The sequence below is a fragment of the Arachis ipaensis genome, chromosome B02 (assembly GCF_000816755.2).
Source record: "Arachis ipaensis cultivar K30076 chromosome B02, Araip1.1, whole genome shotgun sequence".
Taxonomy (NCBI): domain Eukaryota; kingdom Viridiplantae; phylum Streptophyta; class Magnoliopsida; order Fabales; family Fabaceae; genus Arachis; species Arachis ipaensis.
In genome coordinates, this window is record NC_029786.2 from 94650569 (window position 1) to 94669086 (window position 18518).

At 31.1% G+C, this 18518-nt stretch overlaps 1 protein-coding gene and 1 long non-coding RNA gene across 2 annotated transcripts; both read left to right on the top strand.

The window, feature by feature from the left end:
• LOC107628477 (UPF0098 protein CPn_0877/CP_0992/CPj0877/CpB0906) lies at positions 9024-9973 on the top strand. Its single transcript, XM_016331130.2, has 2 exons — positions 9024-9534; positions 9762-9973. The coding sequence occupies exons 1-2, from the start codon at positions 9100-9102 to the stop codon at positions 9834-9836; spliced, it is 510 nt and encodes a 169-aa protein (XP_016186616.1). The 5' UTR covers positions 9024-9099; the 3' UTR covers positions 9837-9973.
• LOC110269001 lies at positions 10731-11107 on the top strand. The gene is made up of 2 exons (XR_002357832.1): positions 10731-10779; positions 10861-11107. It is a non-coding gene; the product is annotated as an uncharacterized LOC110269001 (long non-coding RNA).

Below are 18518 nucleotides of genomic sequence, written 5' to 3' on the forward strand. Positions count from 1 at the left end.
ATTATATTTTTTAAGTATTTATAAAAAAATAAAAATAACAATCATAGAAAAAAATATATTATGGTTAATAAAATATTTTTTTTAATTTTAAAATATAATTTAATTCTATTTACGTAATACATTTAATAAAAAAATCATATATAAAAAAAGAGAAATGTTACTTGTCCTTTAAATTTTTAACATTTAGTCAATTTTTTGATTTAAATAATATTATTTAATTAATTTAAATATCTACTTTTATAGAAAGTTATTTATTTTTTATGGGAAGTTATTTGTTTTTTAGTTTTTCTTTCTTTTAAAAGCTAAATAATAGATAATTTTTAAAAGATACCTAGTTGCACTAAAAAAAAAAAAAAACGTTTTTTAATTTAACCGGATTTGATCGAGTTTGATTTCTATTCCACCTTATTCGGTTGCACTTGGACCAAATGGGTCGGGTACGGAGATCACTGGAGTAAAGAGGTTGCGGGGGACTGGTCCTGGATGGATTCTGGTATGGAGGCTCCTCCGAGTCGCCGAGTTGAGGAAATGGTAGGGCCACCTGCAAGGACTCTAACACTCAAGTTAGTGTCCGTATAAAAGGCAGCTATTAGGGTTAGAGTAGGTGACGTACCTCTGGAGAGGAGTAAGTCCCTTTCCTCTTATAGTCTGTACTCAGGTGGGCCCGTTGTGATCAGACTCACTTTTCTGAAAACTTCTGCTAACTATTCAGGCTCCACGTGGTGAGAAGGGAAAAATATGTTTCCTCCTTGTTCGGGTAATGTGACCGTCAAGTCGTCCGCTCGGGCTTGGACTCGGATTGTTGGCGGGTCGGGTCAAAACACACCTCTTAGAAAAAAATAAACTTAAATCAAAATACTTAATAATATGGCAATACATTTATACAAAATTTTTATCTTTAAGCACACAAAATAAAAATCTAGACAGTCAAGTTAAATCTCAATTTAAATCGTATTTTATTAAATTTGACTAAATTTAATTGGATTAATTATTTAATTGGTTCAAATGATAATCCAATTCGAATTGGTGACCAATCTCACCGACTGAATGAGACCGAGTTTGATATCTATGTTGTCATCCATTTTTAAATGATACTTTATATTGGTTTTAATAATTTTTGAATCGGTTAAATTAATTCGTAACAAAAAAATTAACAAATTGATCAATATTTTTTTATATACTAGACAAATAATCGAACGAAACAATGACGGTAAACTAGAATTTGATCAAATTGCTTGAGGGAGAAAACAGAAAACACAAATGGTATTAATAAACTTTGTAACACCAAGTAGGTCTAGCATGAAGACATGTTAGATTATGTTGTTTTGGCAGAAGGTGTCATCTATTGTAAAGATGCATTTTTACAGATTTTTGTCTTTTGTGGCAAAAAAGCGTGTCACTAAAAAGTGTTGCTTAAAGAGAAAGTGTTACCCTTAATCGTTAACTTGGCTCTGATACCAATTTTTATACCAATTTTTAAAAATCTATTAACCCTTTCATATTTTGCTTCGAATAAATTTATAAAAGTATTGACCATTTCTACTGTTACTAGTTTTTGTAATTCTGATTTCATTTGTAATTTTTCAATCTTGTTTTAGTTTATAATATTCTTTTTTGCATGGATTATTGTATATAAAATCTTTTATCTGTTTGTCTTTTTCTTTAATATAATTTCTCAAATCCTCAAAAACTTCTTTTATTTCTATACTTTCTGTTGTTTCTAAATATCTTTTTAATTTTTCAACTTCGTTCTCCATTTTTTCTTTCAACAGTTTTAATTCTTTTAAGTCATAATATGATTTTTCAGGCATTTATAAATTTTTTAAGTTTAACTCCAACTTGTTTATATTTATTCTTATTTCTATCCTTTTTATTATAAGATCATTAATTTCGAACTGAAGATTATTTAATTCCCTTTTATGCTCATTTATTTTATTCTTTAATTTTTTCGCCCTTTTTCTTTTTATTTTGTTTTCTGGTCTTTCAATCTTTGTATGCTTCATTATTTATCTTAGAATTTTTGCAAATTCTATCATCGATTCATCACTATTTTCTAGAGACTCTATTAATTTTTCTAGCTCTTCAACTTCTCTTTTCAACTTGTCATAGATTATTTTTAGAGCTTTAAATGCTCTTTGGTTTATTTCAGAAAACTGTAAATAATTTAAACGATTTTCTCTTTCAAAGAGCTCTTGTTTCTTGTCTTGATAAGTTACGTATATTTCTTCTTTATTTATTGTCATAATTTAGTGTTTAGAGTTTCATTTAACTTTTCGACCTTTTTTGTTAATTCTTTTATTTCAGAATTTTCTTCTTTAATTTTTAACTTAGATAAACTTAAAGGGCTATTAATTTTAAATTCTCTTATTTAAAAATTCGATGAAACTAATTTTTCTGATGGTTCTTTTAATAATAGAACTGGGTTTTCAATAGTTTTATATTTTGGTATTTCTGTTTTTACAATTTTCTGAAATAATTCATCGACATAAATTCTTTCACTGTTTTTAAATATTATACTATGATGGCTATTTGTTAAAGCATAATTTATAGCATATGTAATCGAAAATGGTTCATCATTTTGTTCCATTAGATTCTTTCTGTGAAATTTATAAGCCAAACTTATAGATCTGCCAAGGTTTTCAGTTGATAAAGGTATAGCATATCCAAGATGGGCGTTGAATTTAACATTTACATTTGCCAGGTTTTCATGAACAATTCCGATTATTTGATCTATTGGGTCATCAGTAATTCTTTTGTCACAGATTGCTAAGCTTATTGGTGAATTAATTCCTTTCATATATGTAGATTTGATTAAGAATTGTATAGTACTAATATGAATCCATCCAATTTTAGATCTTTTTTGTTGATCCTTAATTTTCTCAATCTGTTTACTCAATTCTTCATCATTTATCAAAACTATTTCAAGTTCTCCATTAGCGGATTTTATCTTTATAGGGGCTTCAAGTTGAATTTTTTCATAGTATAATTATATTTTTTCTATTAAAAACTTCTTTTAAGAGATTTTGTTAATTTTCATTTGATTTAAGATTTAATTCTGTTTTTAGAACAGCCTGTTTTTCACTATCTAATAAAGCAGTTAATCTATAATAATCAGATTCTTCTGTTAATTCTAAACTTTCTAAATAATTCATAAATGAAAGACTAGGATGAAGATGTACCTTTTTAGAGAAAAACTTCCTTTATTTAGTATATTTTACATAAGGTGTTTTTATCTCCAGAGGGGAGATTGTAGATGCTAACTCTAGAGGGGAGTTTAGAATTATTTTTCCCTAAGGGAATTCTTCTTCAGACTATAGAATCGCCTTGGCAGCTTCCTCCTTGCTCTCCTAGCATATGAGTACTCTTAGCCTCCTGCTTTCTAATGTCTGATCCTTCTACAATTGCCTAAGCAACCTATTTATAATAGTTGGGTTTGATGGACAATTCCCATCCTTACCCTTCTTATGACGTCATTGCTTACGTCATTGTTTGTTCTCTTGCACCAGCTACATTGTTGGTGCTCTATGACCTAAGTGCTTACGTCACTATGCAATAATGTTGAGAGATGCTTCAGATGCACTGTCCTCTTCTTTTATCATGTGACCCTCTGATGCATTGTCTACTTCCTTAATCATGTGAGTTGATTCCGTTTCATTATTGCTTTCTTCAGATATCTCTGAGGCACATAGCTGGCACTTGTGGTCTTCTCTGTCTTTTATCAAAAATGATGCTGCTTTTTCCCAGGCATCATATACTCCTTTCATGGGGCCATTATAAATTACATAATATTTTTTATCTTGGGTGGATTTTTTAATGATTTCAGCAATTATTTTATTTTCTGAAATTTTTTCTTCACCTGATTTGTCCACCATGCTTAGCTTGCTAAACTCTGATGGTTTTGCTTGTTGTGTTGATTTCATTGCTTCAATAGCCTTCTTGAGAGATTGGATCTGTGTCTTTATTTGCTGACAATGCTTGCATTTTTCGAGCTCTTGCTCATATTTTTGAATTTCTTGATCTAATGCGTTGTAGACGAACTCCATTCTCTTGTTAATGTATCTGCAATAACATTTTTGTCACCCTTAATATATTCAATTTTTATTGGATATTGTAACAAAAATAATTGCCATCTTACCAATCGTCCATGATTATAATCAACTTTTAAATTATATCGTATGAAACCTGTTAGGTAACTTGAATCTGTCCTTAATGTAAATTCTCTGGGTAGTAAATCAATTTTCCATTTCTTAAGAGATTTAATTGCTGCTAGAGTTTCCTTTTCATGAGTGGTATATCTCTGTTCTGTTGGAGTAAAAGTCCCTGAAATATACCTGCAAAGTAATTCCTTTGGGGAATCTTTAGAATCTAGTGATTCTTTTTCTTATTTCAAACTTTTTATAGCTTTCTTAGCTTTTAGACATCCTGACCAGGTTATGTCTGAAGCATCTGTTTCTACTATTAAGTAGTCATTTTCTTCTGGAATATAAAGTTCTGGAAGTTTTTTACATAATTCTTTAATCCTTTGAATTTGCATACTATATTTTTCATCCCATTTCCATTCTTTTTTAGTACTTATTTTTGGAAATAAGCTTTTAGTGTATTCTGTTATATTCTTTAAAAATCCTTGATCAGAAATATAATTTATACAACCTAAAAATCTTTGTAATTGTTTTCTATCTTCTATTTTATTAGGAAATAAATTTACCTTTTCTAGGACATTTGGCTGAAGTTTTAGCTTTCCTTGAGTGGATAGAATTAATCCAAGAAACTCTATTTCTTGTTTTGCTATTCTTGCTTTCTTTTTGCTAAGAACTAATCCTTTTTCTTTACATCTTTCTAAAACTATTAATAATTTTTGAAGATGATCTTCTCTATCCTGTTTTGTAAAAATTAGTATATCATCAATGTATACTAAAACAAATTCATTTAACTCTTTTAGATTTTCTTCCATAAATCTTTGATAAATACCTGGGGCTTGCTCCTTTGATTTTTTCTAAAATAGAATCTTTTCTTGGAAGTTTATGAGCATCACCAATAGTTGTTTCATTCATCTTCTTATAGTTAATAACCATTCTTCGTTTTCCCCTTTTAATTTCATTATTGTTTTCGACATAAAAGGCTGGAGCCGCATGAGGACTTTTACTTAATCTTATAATTCCTTTTTCCAAAAGGTCCCTACATTCTAGTGAAAACTCTTCTCTATCTCTTGCGGAATAAGGAATTTTATTTGGAACATTTATCTCTTTTGTAGAATCTTTTAATTTAATACTTACTAATTCGTTATTTGTATTTTTAATATCTAAAGGATTTTCAGCACAAATTTCATTCAAAAGTTCTTCTATCTTTATTTCAAGATTATTTTTTGGGATATTTATCTGAAAGTATAAATTTAAATAACATGTCTCTAATATAGAAAATATTTTAAATTTTAAGATCTTATCTATAGTAGTAGTCGGTATTTTTATACGTTTTAATTTTTGATTTATTGAAGAATCGTGTAGAGCTTTTAAAACTATATATGTTAATTCTTGAATGAATGGATGATATAGCTTTAAAAAATTATTTCCTATGATAAAATCCATTCCAGAATCTAACATATATATAGATGGAATAATGAACCTATAATTTTGAATAAAAATTTTAACCATCTCTGCTTTTTGGTCAATTTTATGTATTGATTTGTCAGCTATTCTAACTCTTAATGGTTTCTTTAATTTTTTCCAATCAAGTTTTATATTTGAACTAGCAAAGCATTGTGTTGCTCTAGAATCTATGAAAGCATTTATAAACTTTTCTGTTATTTTTATAGTAATAAATGTAGCATTATTACTCAGTCTCTGAGTCTGTTTCCGAGACATACTCAAAAATATAGTCTAAGTTATCATCAGATTTCTCTAAAGGTTCCATGAAACAAGACTTAGCAATTTCTATTTGTTTAGTAAGATCCTTTTTATCCTTCTTTTTCGGACATTCATTTGCATAGTGTCCTTCTTCTTGGCAATACCAACATTTACAATTTTCTTTTTTATTTGGGCAATAGTTATTTCTTTGTCTTTTGTTTTTATTATTATTTTCCTTTCTAAAATATCTCTTTTTTCTCCAGTTTGGATAGTATTTTCTTTTTCTTTGAAAATTTTTATTAAGACCATATTTTTGAGGTATCTCTTCATTATCTTGACAGCAAATTCTAATTATATTTGTAAATCTTTTTTGAGTTGCTTCTTGCATACAATGTTCTTTTATTTCCTCTCTTATTGCAGAGGTTGCTCCACCAAAGTTATTTTCAACTGTTCCTCTATTTATTTCTCTTATAAATCTTCCCATTATAAATTCATTAGCAGGATATGGAAATTTTGTTATATACATACTAAGATAATGATTTTTATCTTCTTCTTTTAATTTGTAATAATGTATTCTATATTCACATATATAAGACTCTACATTACATAGATCATATATCTGAATATTATTAGCTAAATAGTTTTTTGCTTCTTGATATTCTTTATTATAAACTTCTTGTCTATGATCTATAATATTTTTTCCAAAAAATTCTTTATATAGAATCATCATTATATATAATATCTTATCATAAGCTGTAGTTTTTGTTGCTAATTCTTCTATTATTTGGTTTTCTATTGATGTCATCTAATCTCTTATAGTTCCTTTAGTATGAAATCCTATGTAATTCCAAATATCTCTTCCAGACAATTCACTAAGTTTTGGATTAGTAAAGGCTTCTAATAAAAAGGAATTTAACCAATTTTCGAAAATTTCTTTTTCGTTCTTTTTACAGTCTAAATCGAGCATTCTTTCTCCTTCCATTTCCTGGATTTTAGGAACATATTTTGATGGTATTTTTGTATATTTTGAATCTTTATTTGTAAACCCTTTTTTAAAAGCATAATTATCAAAACTTGTTTCCCATTTAAATTGAGATTGATTATCCTTAGATGTTCCAACTTCATTTTTTACTTGTATTGGAATTGCTGGTTCTTCGTCACTTGAATAATCTAGAATGTGTTCTTCATTTTCTATATTTTCAGAATTTACTAATTCTTCTTCTATTTGAAAACCATGTTTCATAATATTATTTTCTTGAGCCATTTTTAATTGTTTAAAAAGCATTGTAACTTCTTCTAATTTTTCTTCAATATTCATAATTTCAATGGTGGTTTTACTTTTAAGTCTGTTATGTTGATTATATTTTGGAATTTTTCTTCTTTGGGATTTTCTTTTTCCTTATTTCTTTGAAATTTTATGGATATTAATATTTCTTCAAGCATATCTACTATAGAATTTAATTGTGGGTTAAAAGTATGATAAAGATGTGGGGAATCATTTCTATGGTAGCATTTTTTAGAAGTTCCATGTGAAAAATAAGTTTTTTTCGGGTTTTTGAAATCCTTCAATAAAACTTATAGTAAAATAAAGATTTTGAGAAAAATCGTTTTGTATTGATTTTAAGAATTCGGTGTCATTACAATTAACATTAGTTAAAATCATTAATTTTTGATCTATTAATTTTGATAATTTAATTATTTCTTCTCTTAAATCTTCTAATTTACTTTTTTCCATTAGGTGACGCTTTTCTTTGTGAAGGGTTACGGTTTTAAATGAAAAGTGTAACTTTAGAATGTATGGTTTATATTTTGCCACATAGCATATCTTTAAACTCTGATCTGTACCTTATATTTCGGCAGAATTGTNNGTGAGGTGTTGTATGCTATGTTTTGATTGGTCCCTTTGCACTCTAGTCCTAATGGCAATGTCAAAAGAAGTATGGTATTCAGAGTCACCGATCAAACCAATATTGATATTTTTCTCGCTCTGTAGATCAAGTTTGTAACAAACTTTTCAACCTATATATATATATATACACCGCCAAATCAATCGATTTTAAGATTAATGAATTGTTATTTAAATAATACAAGAGAGAATTAATTATGTTGAATATTGTAATGATATTTAAGTGGAATAGTCGATGATATTCTTCTTCTTGTTTTTTTTTTTCGGTTGTAAAGTGGATGATATTCCTTCTAACTAAGCTTGTCAGTGCTTAACCACCCTTCAATCTCCCCGGAAGAAAATAAAATAAAACGGCCTTTTGGTCAATTCGGCTCCATTTCTACAATGAATTTTCTGGGCATAGCCCATCAGATATTTATCTTAAAAATTTGGAAGAAAAAATTCAAACAAAACCCAAAAAAGTATCTGACCCATACCAAAACAAAGTTGCCAGACCAAAAAAAAATTAAGCAAAACCAGAAAGGAAATATATGCTTAGATAAGCGAATTTTTTGTGTCCAAGACAAACAAGAGGTACACAATGACATAATGGAGTTTTTAATTTGAATATGGAATCAAAAGAAGTGTTGAACTCGCGTATGGAGAGGAGGAGTGCTTCACTTTGTTGTGGGATCAGAGAAAGCAGAACTCGGATTCTGCGAGTTGTGTTCCTCAGAATGTAAAAAAAAAATTATCTAGAACAAACAAAACGGAGGGTCCGAATTTCATGTTTCAGATTTCAAATTCCATCAACTGCAAATTGAACAATGCGATTTGTGAAGCAAAATTTCATGACTAAAGAACTCGCATGGTCCGAGTTGTGTACTCTGAATTTTTTCAATTTTTTTAAAAAAAATTTTCAACTTTTTCAACACAAATCGAAAAGTTCGATTTGTGTACTCCCACAATTTTAAAAAACACCAAAATTTACCATATTAAAATATATCACTTATTTTATTTTCATATCAAAATTTTTTTTGGCGAGTATTTGATCCGCTTGTTAAAATAATGGATGGATAGGACTAATTCTATGTTAAACAGATAAGAGTACTCAAAAAGTGCTTCACCAACAGATAGAGCCTCCAATATTCGTATAGAAACTAGAATGCTCCAGCATCCTCCACGTGTCAAGACATGTGTTCTATCCCCACTACCTTACTAATCTCTCTGGACTCTACTAGACACTCTTGCCATGTGTCAGACAAAAACTCCCGCTATATATAAGCAAGAACCCTCATCTCAAAATGCTCATAATCACAAAGATCCATCAAAATATATTAAGAAAAAACAAAGAAGCAAAATTGTCTTGTAACTATGGCTAGTGATGGCAGTGGAGAATTCAAATTGGTATCACCAACAATAAGCAATGAAGGAAGGCTACCAAGGCACCATACTGATGAAGGCCAAGGGGCAAAAAAGAACATTTCCCCTCCGCTAGAGTGGTACAACCTGCCAGAGGGAACGAAATATCTGGCACTGGTTGTTGAGGATATCGATGCACCCGACCCGGATGGACCCATTGTTCCGTGGACCCATTGGGTTGTGGTGAACATCCCACCTACAGTTAAGGGCTTGCCAGAAGGATTTTCCGGCAAGGAAGAGGAAATGGGTGGGGATTACAAAGGGATTAAGGAAGGGAATAATGATTGGAAGGTTCCTGGCTGGCGTGGACCTAGGTTACCCACACATGGCCATAGGTTCCAATTTAAACTATATGCTTTGGATGATGAGCTAAATCTTGGTAACAAGGTATGTGTAGCGATTTTAATTTTGATGTTATTTATTGGTTACATATGTGCTTTTGATTTTATCATAACTTGAATATAATAATTACATGCTAATATGCATTAAGAGTAAATTAGTTCAAAATATCTTCTAATGTGTGACTTGTTCACTCAAGGAATAGATTATTACGTGAGAAAGAAGTTGATGATCATATTTGATTTGATTTGATTTTGTGAATTGGTTAATAACAGGTGACAAAGGAGAAAACGTTGGAAGCCATTGAGGGGCATGTGCTAGGAGAAGCGGTTTTGATGGCTAAATTCTGATTATGTGATCCTGGAAACTTTAATTTAGTTGGGTGTTTGTTTACCATCACTTCCTATGACTAATGTACGATTTTGAAGTGTGACAGTAATCATTATATAATATTCCCTAAATTGTCCTAATACAGCAACTTATGTACACTCCGTTTTACGTATTCTTTTTAGATTCTTTAATCAAGACATATCATCGCAACACTAATTAAGTACCGGGGTCTGTTACACATACAAGTAAAAAGGCCGTACAAGTTTTACAAGTTATCAGTCCAAACTTTATTAACATGCGCATAAACTCATTTTGAATGGAGCGTAACTACACGCGCCCCACTTAAACGGTTCCTCTTCGTCGTCTTCTTCTTTTCTTCTTCGTCCTTTTCCTCCTCTTCCTCCTCCTCTTCTTCTTTTTCTTCTTCGTTTTTTTTTCTATTTTCATGGTTTCTAAAATTCTTTTTCTTCTTCTTGCTGCACGTTCTTCTTCTTCTTACTCTTCTTCTTCTCCTCCTTTTCTTTCGTTTCTGTACGTTCTTCTTCCTCGTTTTCCTCTTTTTTTTCTTCATTTACGTCTTTTCTCTCTGTTTTTTCTTTTTTTCGATTTTTCATGGTAAAATCGTTTTTGAAGAAGAAGAAAAAGCAGCAGAAGATGAGGAGGAGAAAGAGAAAGAGTTCTAAATTATGCATAAGATGTACTTCAACGAATTTTGGGTGTATTTTCTTAAATCCTTTGGGTGTATTCCTATAATCGTTTGGGTGAATTCTTGTAATCGTTTGAGTGTATTTTCTGTAATTCTTTGGGTGTATTTCTGTAATTATTTGGGTGTATTTGAGTGATATCTGACTGATATTTATGGGTGTATCTGACTCATATCTATGGGTGTATCTTACTGATATCTATGGGTGTATTTTTCATTTCAGAAAAAATGGCAGGTAGAAACCAAGCTGAAAAAAAAATGTAAGAACAAATATATGTCTTCGATCAAATCAGTTTTTCATAATAGAAATATATCTAACTCTAATTTTGCTTTGTTTACAGCAAATCAAGAACCTAAAGTGTGCAACCCATCTGTTGAGTGAGAAATTCAGAAATATGAGCGAGGAGAAGTGATGCAATAAGACTGTCCAGGCCATCCTCATTGTTATTGAGTCCATTTTGTCAGATAGATTCTAATGATATTGTCACTGATTAATGTAACTGTTATATACTCTTGTAAGAAATTGAACACATGGTGTAAATATATTTGATCCAATTATAAGTAAATTTTTTTTCCATAATTAAACTCTCTCTGGTGTATTCAAAATGTCTGATTTACAGGTACTATAATATGAAGTGGTGATCCAGATAGATTGAAACCCATATATGACGGTCTGCATAGAGATCTGCATAATACACCAAAACACAAACTATAAATACACCCGATAAAAAATTAAATTTACACCTCTACTGCAGATTTTAACCCAACACTACCTGAAAGCCACTTGTTGTCCACAAGACCAAAATTAATTAAACTCTCTCTGGTGTATTCAAAATGTCTGATTTATAGGTACTATAATATGAAGTGGTGATCCAGATAGATTGAAACCCATATGTGACGGTCTGCATAGAGATCTACATAATACACCCAAACACAGACTATAAATATACCCGATAAAAAATTAAATTTACACCTCTGCTGCAGATTTTAACCCAACACTACCTGAAAGCCACTTGTTGTCCACAAGACCAAAATTTAGCAGAAAATCATTCCAATTCCTATCAAATGAGTCTTTGCTATGAGGGTTTCATTTTTCCTCTTTGCTACATGTAATCAATTGATTCTTAATCTCGTTTTTCTTCCTATTTGTGCTCCACTTCGCCCTGATTCAGCTGACAATCTGAGGTTGAATCATCTATTATCTTCAAAACGAGTTCAAACTTTGATTTCAGAAACCAGAAAATCGAAAAGAAAACGAAGCTGGAGTTACAGAGAGAAGAACTAACGTCAATGACGAAGAACAAACCAATGAGAAAGGAGAAGAAAAGAACGATCGAAAAACCAGGGGAAGACGCGCGAGAAGAAGAACGATGAAATTTGGAAAGAAGGAAAACAAAGAAGGAAACAAATCTTTTAAATTTGGTAGTTATACAAACGCGGGATCTTTGTATAGCGCGTGTAAGTGACGTAGGAGTTGCAACGCGTTTTAGTGGATTAGGCGTTAATGAACTTGTAATAGTTACAAGCCCTAATCGCTTGTATACTGAGCTTTTCCCTTAAGTACCCGCATATGTTCCTAACTATATATTATTGTTTCAAACAAGATTTTGTGGTACGAATTTTTTTAAGAAAAGGGCGAGGACAAAATCAACTGAAGCTAATTTCTCAGTTGCACCGATGGCAAAATTCTTCAAGAAGCGGAGATTCCTGCGGGACGGCTCCGAATGAGAATTTAATTGTGGAGAATTTTTTCTGCAGAAATAGAGATAGGAGACAAAATTTTTCTAAGGCAGCCGTGAGGACTTGAGCCGGAATTTCCGTTTCGTCCTCGCTAATCTTCAAAATCCAATATATATATATATAAATTCAAAACATTTAATCCTCATTTGCATAATTTTTGTTCAATTTAGAGATTTTTAACGTTGTCTATATTTCATACTTTATTCGATCTTTCTACAGTTATTCTTTTGTCACTCTCTCTTTTTATCGCATCGTCATATTTTATCGTGTCATCATTCTTATTGCGTCGTGTTCTTTATTTATGGTATTTTTTCTGTAATTCTATCGTCGTGTCTATTCTCTTTTCTATTGTCGAGTCTCCTATCTCGTCTATTGTTCTGTCTTCTGGCTCGCCGTTATATTTTTCACTGTGTTATTTTAAAAGAAATTATTTTATCGTTTAGATTTTTTGTATAAAATCTTATTGTTTTTGTATAGAATGGATATTTACAACTCTGTTCATATAGAAATTAATAATTAGAACGATCATATAAATAAGAAAGGGGTTTTTGTGAAAAATGGGATCCTATAAAAAATAGAAATGGAAAATAATATTCTTCCACAGTTAAAAACAGAAATAAAAACAGAAAACAAATTTGAAGACGAAAATAGAAAACAAGAAAGCATCTCTCACCTCACCTTGCCTTATTGATATTCCAAAGATATTTGTTCATTTGAATAAACATTATTCCAATTCTTCATCAAGAAGTTCTAAAATTTTAAATTGACACTTTAATCCTTATTTTTAATTTTTATGAGCGTCAGCTAGATTAGTCCTTTTTGAGATGTAATTAGTTTATAATAAAATTTATTTGTTTAAATATGCATATTAAAATTTTGATTAAAAATAATAGAAATTAATGTCTCGAGAATTTCTATCTATTATTGTTACTTTAATTTATATATACGATGGTTTAATTATTACAAGCTTTTCAATATTATTGAGTGAACAAATTAAAAGTAATTACAGTATTATTATTTCCTTTAATCAGTATAGTACTGTAGTCCGCTTGTTAAATCAGTATCTATCTCTAGTTTTCATGTCAGAAGCAGGTAACAAAATATTTTTCAATTTGTCACCTTATTACAGCCTATGAAGCATTGATGCAGACAAAATATAGGGCAAGATTATTGATGTGAAGCGAATACTACTATAGGGTGATACAATTTAAATCGGAAGAATATAGGATACATGAATAAAGTATAAGGTGAATGTTATGGTGTTTTAAGATTGTGCCTATCTTACTAAAAAAGATAAATAGATAATATTTAATAAATTTTAAATATTTTATTTTTTATTTTAAATATTTTATTTTTTATTTTAAAGTAAGTTAAATAATTTAGATACCATATTAAAAAATACCATAGAATTTACCAAAATATAAATAGATTTATCTTTGTTGTTCTAAGTTCGAATGTTTAAGATTATACTTTTAATTTATAAAACAAAATTGCGTTTAGGACCATACATCCAGAAATTTTAAGGCGATGATTAATACACAAGACATAAGATTAGAAATAAGAATAACAAAATGGTCGAATAGTTAGCTTAAATTCGTGTACGTTGTCACTACAACAATTCTTTAAGATAGAGACGGTTATTTTGTGGCGCATATAGCGGCGGTTTTTCTTAAATCGCCGCTATATTCCCATCAGGTTTGTATTTCGCAACATCTTTTCAAAAACCGCCGCTATATGTTCGCCGGGTGATTTATTGTTTTACATTTTGCGGCGGTTTTGTTAAAACCGCCGCAAAATGCGTATTACCACATATTGCATTGTTCTCTTTAGTAATAACCATCTGGGTATAATCTAGTTAAGTAAAAACTACTATCTGAAGCTACATATGTTTAAATAATTGTTACTTAAACTCGTAACACTTTTTCTACATTCGTTTTACGTTAAAAAAATTCACAAGTTACTTGTAACCTTTATATGTTAACTCATGTGAACAAATTTACCAATAAGATTTTCTTGATTACGTTATTGGCATTTAAAAATTGCATTCAATCATGGATGTAAAAGAAGAAAATAAAATCAAACTCTGATATTTATGAAGTTAAAATAAAGTTCTAGAGAGCATAAATCAAAGTTACTCCTCTTTGAAGTTATGCCTTACTAAACCTAAATCAAGAATAAACATGTACAACTACGACCCAAATCATTAAACTAAGGAAATCAGCGTAACTGTTATAATAAAATATCAAAATTTCTCTCCAACATCGTATTGACCTGGCGAAAAAGAAAAAGTCTAGGGGCTAACAATTTTGGTGTTTTTTGGCCAGCACTTAACCATCAAAATAAAAGTGAGTGATCTCCCACCATTAGATGTAATCTCACACCATTAAAAACACTATTGATGGCCAATTGATGGTTACAAAACACTAAAATTGTTGGCCCCTAGCATTCCTCGGCAAAAAATACTCTGTCATGAATCTATGGGCTTCACGTTTTAGAGGATCTGATATTTTATCTCCATACCATGGCATTTTATTCAGATCAAAGCACATTTTCTTAACATGTATATCATTTTTTTTTTATCTTGTTGGTCTTCTAAAGTTTCATCCTCTTCATCCGGAACCTTATTCATATCAAACTGCATGGATCTATCGATTGCGACAGAGAATACATCATCTAAAATGTCTTCTGAATCAGACTCTTCTCCGTCTAGACTGTCAGGAACTATTTCTCCGGAATATTCAAGTAAGACTAAAAATATCAACATGCACATAACAGAATGAGTATACATAGAAGAAATTGAGAACTCTGGAGTCATTAATTACTGACTTAGAAAAAAACCAAACTACAAGATGCTAAGACAATTTTAAAACTAAACACAAATTTTCGACAATTACCATCACCCTTGTTAGTAGTTTGGGCAATTTTCTTAAACAGAAGCTCTATAGCAATTGTTGTGCTTGCAAAGGATGACGAAAAGTCCTCATTTTTCATCGATCCTGTTATCGGTCATGTTATGTTCACTATTGTTTTCAAAACGTAACACTAGTGAAATTATATTGCGTAATAAACAGCAAGATTATAAAAAATGCAACCGTACGAAAAACAACAACTGTAGAAGGAATAACGATTTAACGTAAACTAACTTTTTCGTATTAAAATCGTTGAAAGAACCAAAAAGTCTGCTTTTACTCATGAGAATTCACAATAACATAAATATTTAACTGCAAAAAAAAAAAACTACACAAGTATAAAGTAACCAAAGAAAACAACGTACAACGCTGCGTTTATTTAACTTAGTTTATGACAGAAAGATCAATTTTAAATTACATTAAAATGCTTCATACAATGCATTACGCGACATCGTCAAAATTCTCTGAGGCATTTTCTATGAGGTCTTCTATATCTTTCTCCCTTGTCAACAGTAAATCTCCAATCTCACCTTCCGCTGACATGTTCAACCCTGGCTGTGGAGAAAAACCAACTTCAGCTTCTTCATTCTCTTCTCCCATGTCATACAAATCCCTTGGTTTCACATGAACCACAACACTCCATTCTTTAGCTACTTCATCATCCACATAGTATACAAGCTGAGCTTCTGATGCCAATATGTACGGTTCATGTTCTTCACGATTACTAGTGTGTATTGGATGAGAGAAATTAACGCTGATAAGCCCCAAATGGTCTTGTTTGATGTCTCTACTGGTAGTGGTATCAGCCCAAACACATTTGAACAATACCACTGTGAAGGAATAGCTGTAATTCAATTCAATATATGTCTACAATTTTCTCGTAATACGGAACACCACCAACAGCCACTCTATTATCACGCATGCTTACATAACTTCTTGTATTAGATGATACATATACTCTACTATTTTGTGTTTTCATCCCATTTTCTTTTGTGATAGTTCTAAACTTGTACCCGTTAACATTGTACACCCCAAAACACTGGCCTGAATCATGGGACCGCACGCAAGCAACTTCAGGTCTTTCGATTGAAGCGTACTTTCCATAAGAATCTGGAACCACATAACATTCATGCTTTATACTAAAATCGGTTTTCATATAATACTAATTCCAGTCTAAGAAAACATTGGTCAGGTTAATATTCTGTCAACCTTATGCTTGAACCACTGAGGAAATTCTGCATGGACGACACTATCTATCTTAGCTTGCAACCTTGTCTGATGACGCAAGCTTCGCTTTGTCTTTTCTCTAAATGTACTTTATTGGAGAGAAGAAAATTAGTCCTATACACTGGGAGAAAAGAGTTATATTGGTGTTTTAGAAATACATGCGTATACTTTATTGGAGAGAAGAAAATTAGTCCTAAGCACATGACGATGAGCTTGATGTTTTTCCATTGGAGTGAGTTCGAAATGTGAAACAACCCCTAATGCCTTTCCAATGGCTGGGAACATACTTTCCCCTGAATTATGAAGAACGTTAACGGGCTCATCATTAACTCGCTCTGGTCGGTTGATTCTAGTCTCAATATTATCCAAATACCTAGAATAGAAAGTCAGAATTTCCTCAGATAAATAGCCTTCTGCAATTGAGCCTTCCGATTGTGCCCTATTACAAACATATTGCTTCAGACGTCCTAAATACCTTTTATATAAATACAATGAAACGCTTAGTATATACACAATTAATTGAACTAAATGTACTAAAGGGGTTTATCAAATAGCTAACCTTTCTATTGGATACATCCACCTATAATGTACTGGTCCACCAAGAGTAACCTCATCAACGAGATGTACGGTGAGGTGAACCATGACGGTGAAGAAGGATGGAGAAAAAATCATTTCCATCTGACACAAGATTTGCACAACATGATTCTGAAGCTCAGCAAGCTGCATAGGATTTATGGCTTTCCCACAAAGTTTTCGGAAAAAATGACGATAAATTTGCAATCACATTGGACACCGGACTCAGAAGTGCATTCTTCACTAAAATTGGGAGTAATTGTTCCATCAGAATATGACAGTCATGACTTTTCAACCCAGATAACTTGTGTTGTCGCAAATCAACACAACGAGCAACATTGCTAGAGTAACCATCTGGAAAGACCACATTCTGCAAAGTCTTTAGAAATACATCCCTCTGTGAATTCGACATCGCAAATATTGTATAAGGATATTTACCACCTTCCCCCGGCCATAATTCAGGCCTTATTCCCATGCATTGTACATTCTTTATGTTTACACACAGCAAGAATCATTAGGAACCCACCTCTATATAACAACTCATCTTTCTATCTATTGTAATATTATACCATACCACTATTATTTGTTTATATATTCGAATAATGAATATCTAATTTAGTATAACCGTTGCAGTTTGTCAAGCTTGATTATTGGCTTTTGATAATAAATAATTTTACACTTATAAAAGTTGTTTTACTTACCAGGTCAAGAATTAATTTGATATACACATTTTTAATTATGACACATTCAAATTTATTGAGAAACCAGTTATTTAATCCTATTAAATAGTAAGACTTCAACTAACATTGAAACTAATTAATATTTTTTATTTTAAACTAATTTAATTAGACTTAATTGATTATGTTGTTAATTTATTTAAAAAAATAAATTCTAATATTCCTTCAGTCTATGATGTATCATGTAATGTGTCTTCTAGTGTTCCATATAGATTTCATAATTTTTTATTCCCTATTTTTGGGGTATAATTTGTATTCTCTATTTGCTTTAAGCGTTTTTTTACGTTGTGCTTGTCATTTGTCTACTAATATTATTTTCTATACAGATTTTTAAGGATGCCTAGGAAACCAAGGTACAACATTATACGGAAACCCTCAAAAGATGCCGGAACTAATGCTGGTACTGAAGAGACAACGGTTAGTATTTGTGGTTAACCTTTCTTGACGTAACCTTATGTGAAAATTATACCTCCTTCAATTGTATCATCGAACCGCATTAATTTTTCTCCCGGCAAAATGATTAGTTTATGAAATAAAATAATTCTCAATATTAATTCGTTCTCTAAAATATAATTCTAAATGGTTTCACATTGCGTTAAGGTTGGGACCACGACAAGAGGAGCTCAGACATCACGGGAGGAATCACGTGATAGGGTTCCTCCGATTTCATCCTCAGCTAATAGAGCTCCGGCAACCCGTATGAATGAACCGTTTTGTGCACCGTGCATCGATAATAGGAATGCACAGTCGAGTACTACTGATGACCCTCAAACTCCAACATACAACATAGAGACTCGGCATCGTGTGGAAGTG

Bases quoted from the DNA above. Each gene is read 5' to 3' on its own strand.
- LOC107628477 (XM_016331130.2), top strand. From the start codon at position 9,100: ATGGCTAGTGATGGCAGTGGAGAATTCAAATTGGTATCACCAACAATA. The intron at 9,535-9,761 runs GTATGTGTAGCG...GGTTAATAACAG, and splicing joins AGCTAAATCTTGGTAACAAG to GTGACAAAGGAGAAAACGTT.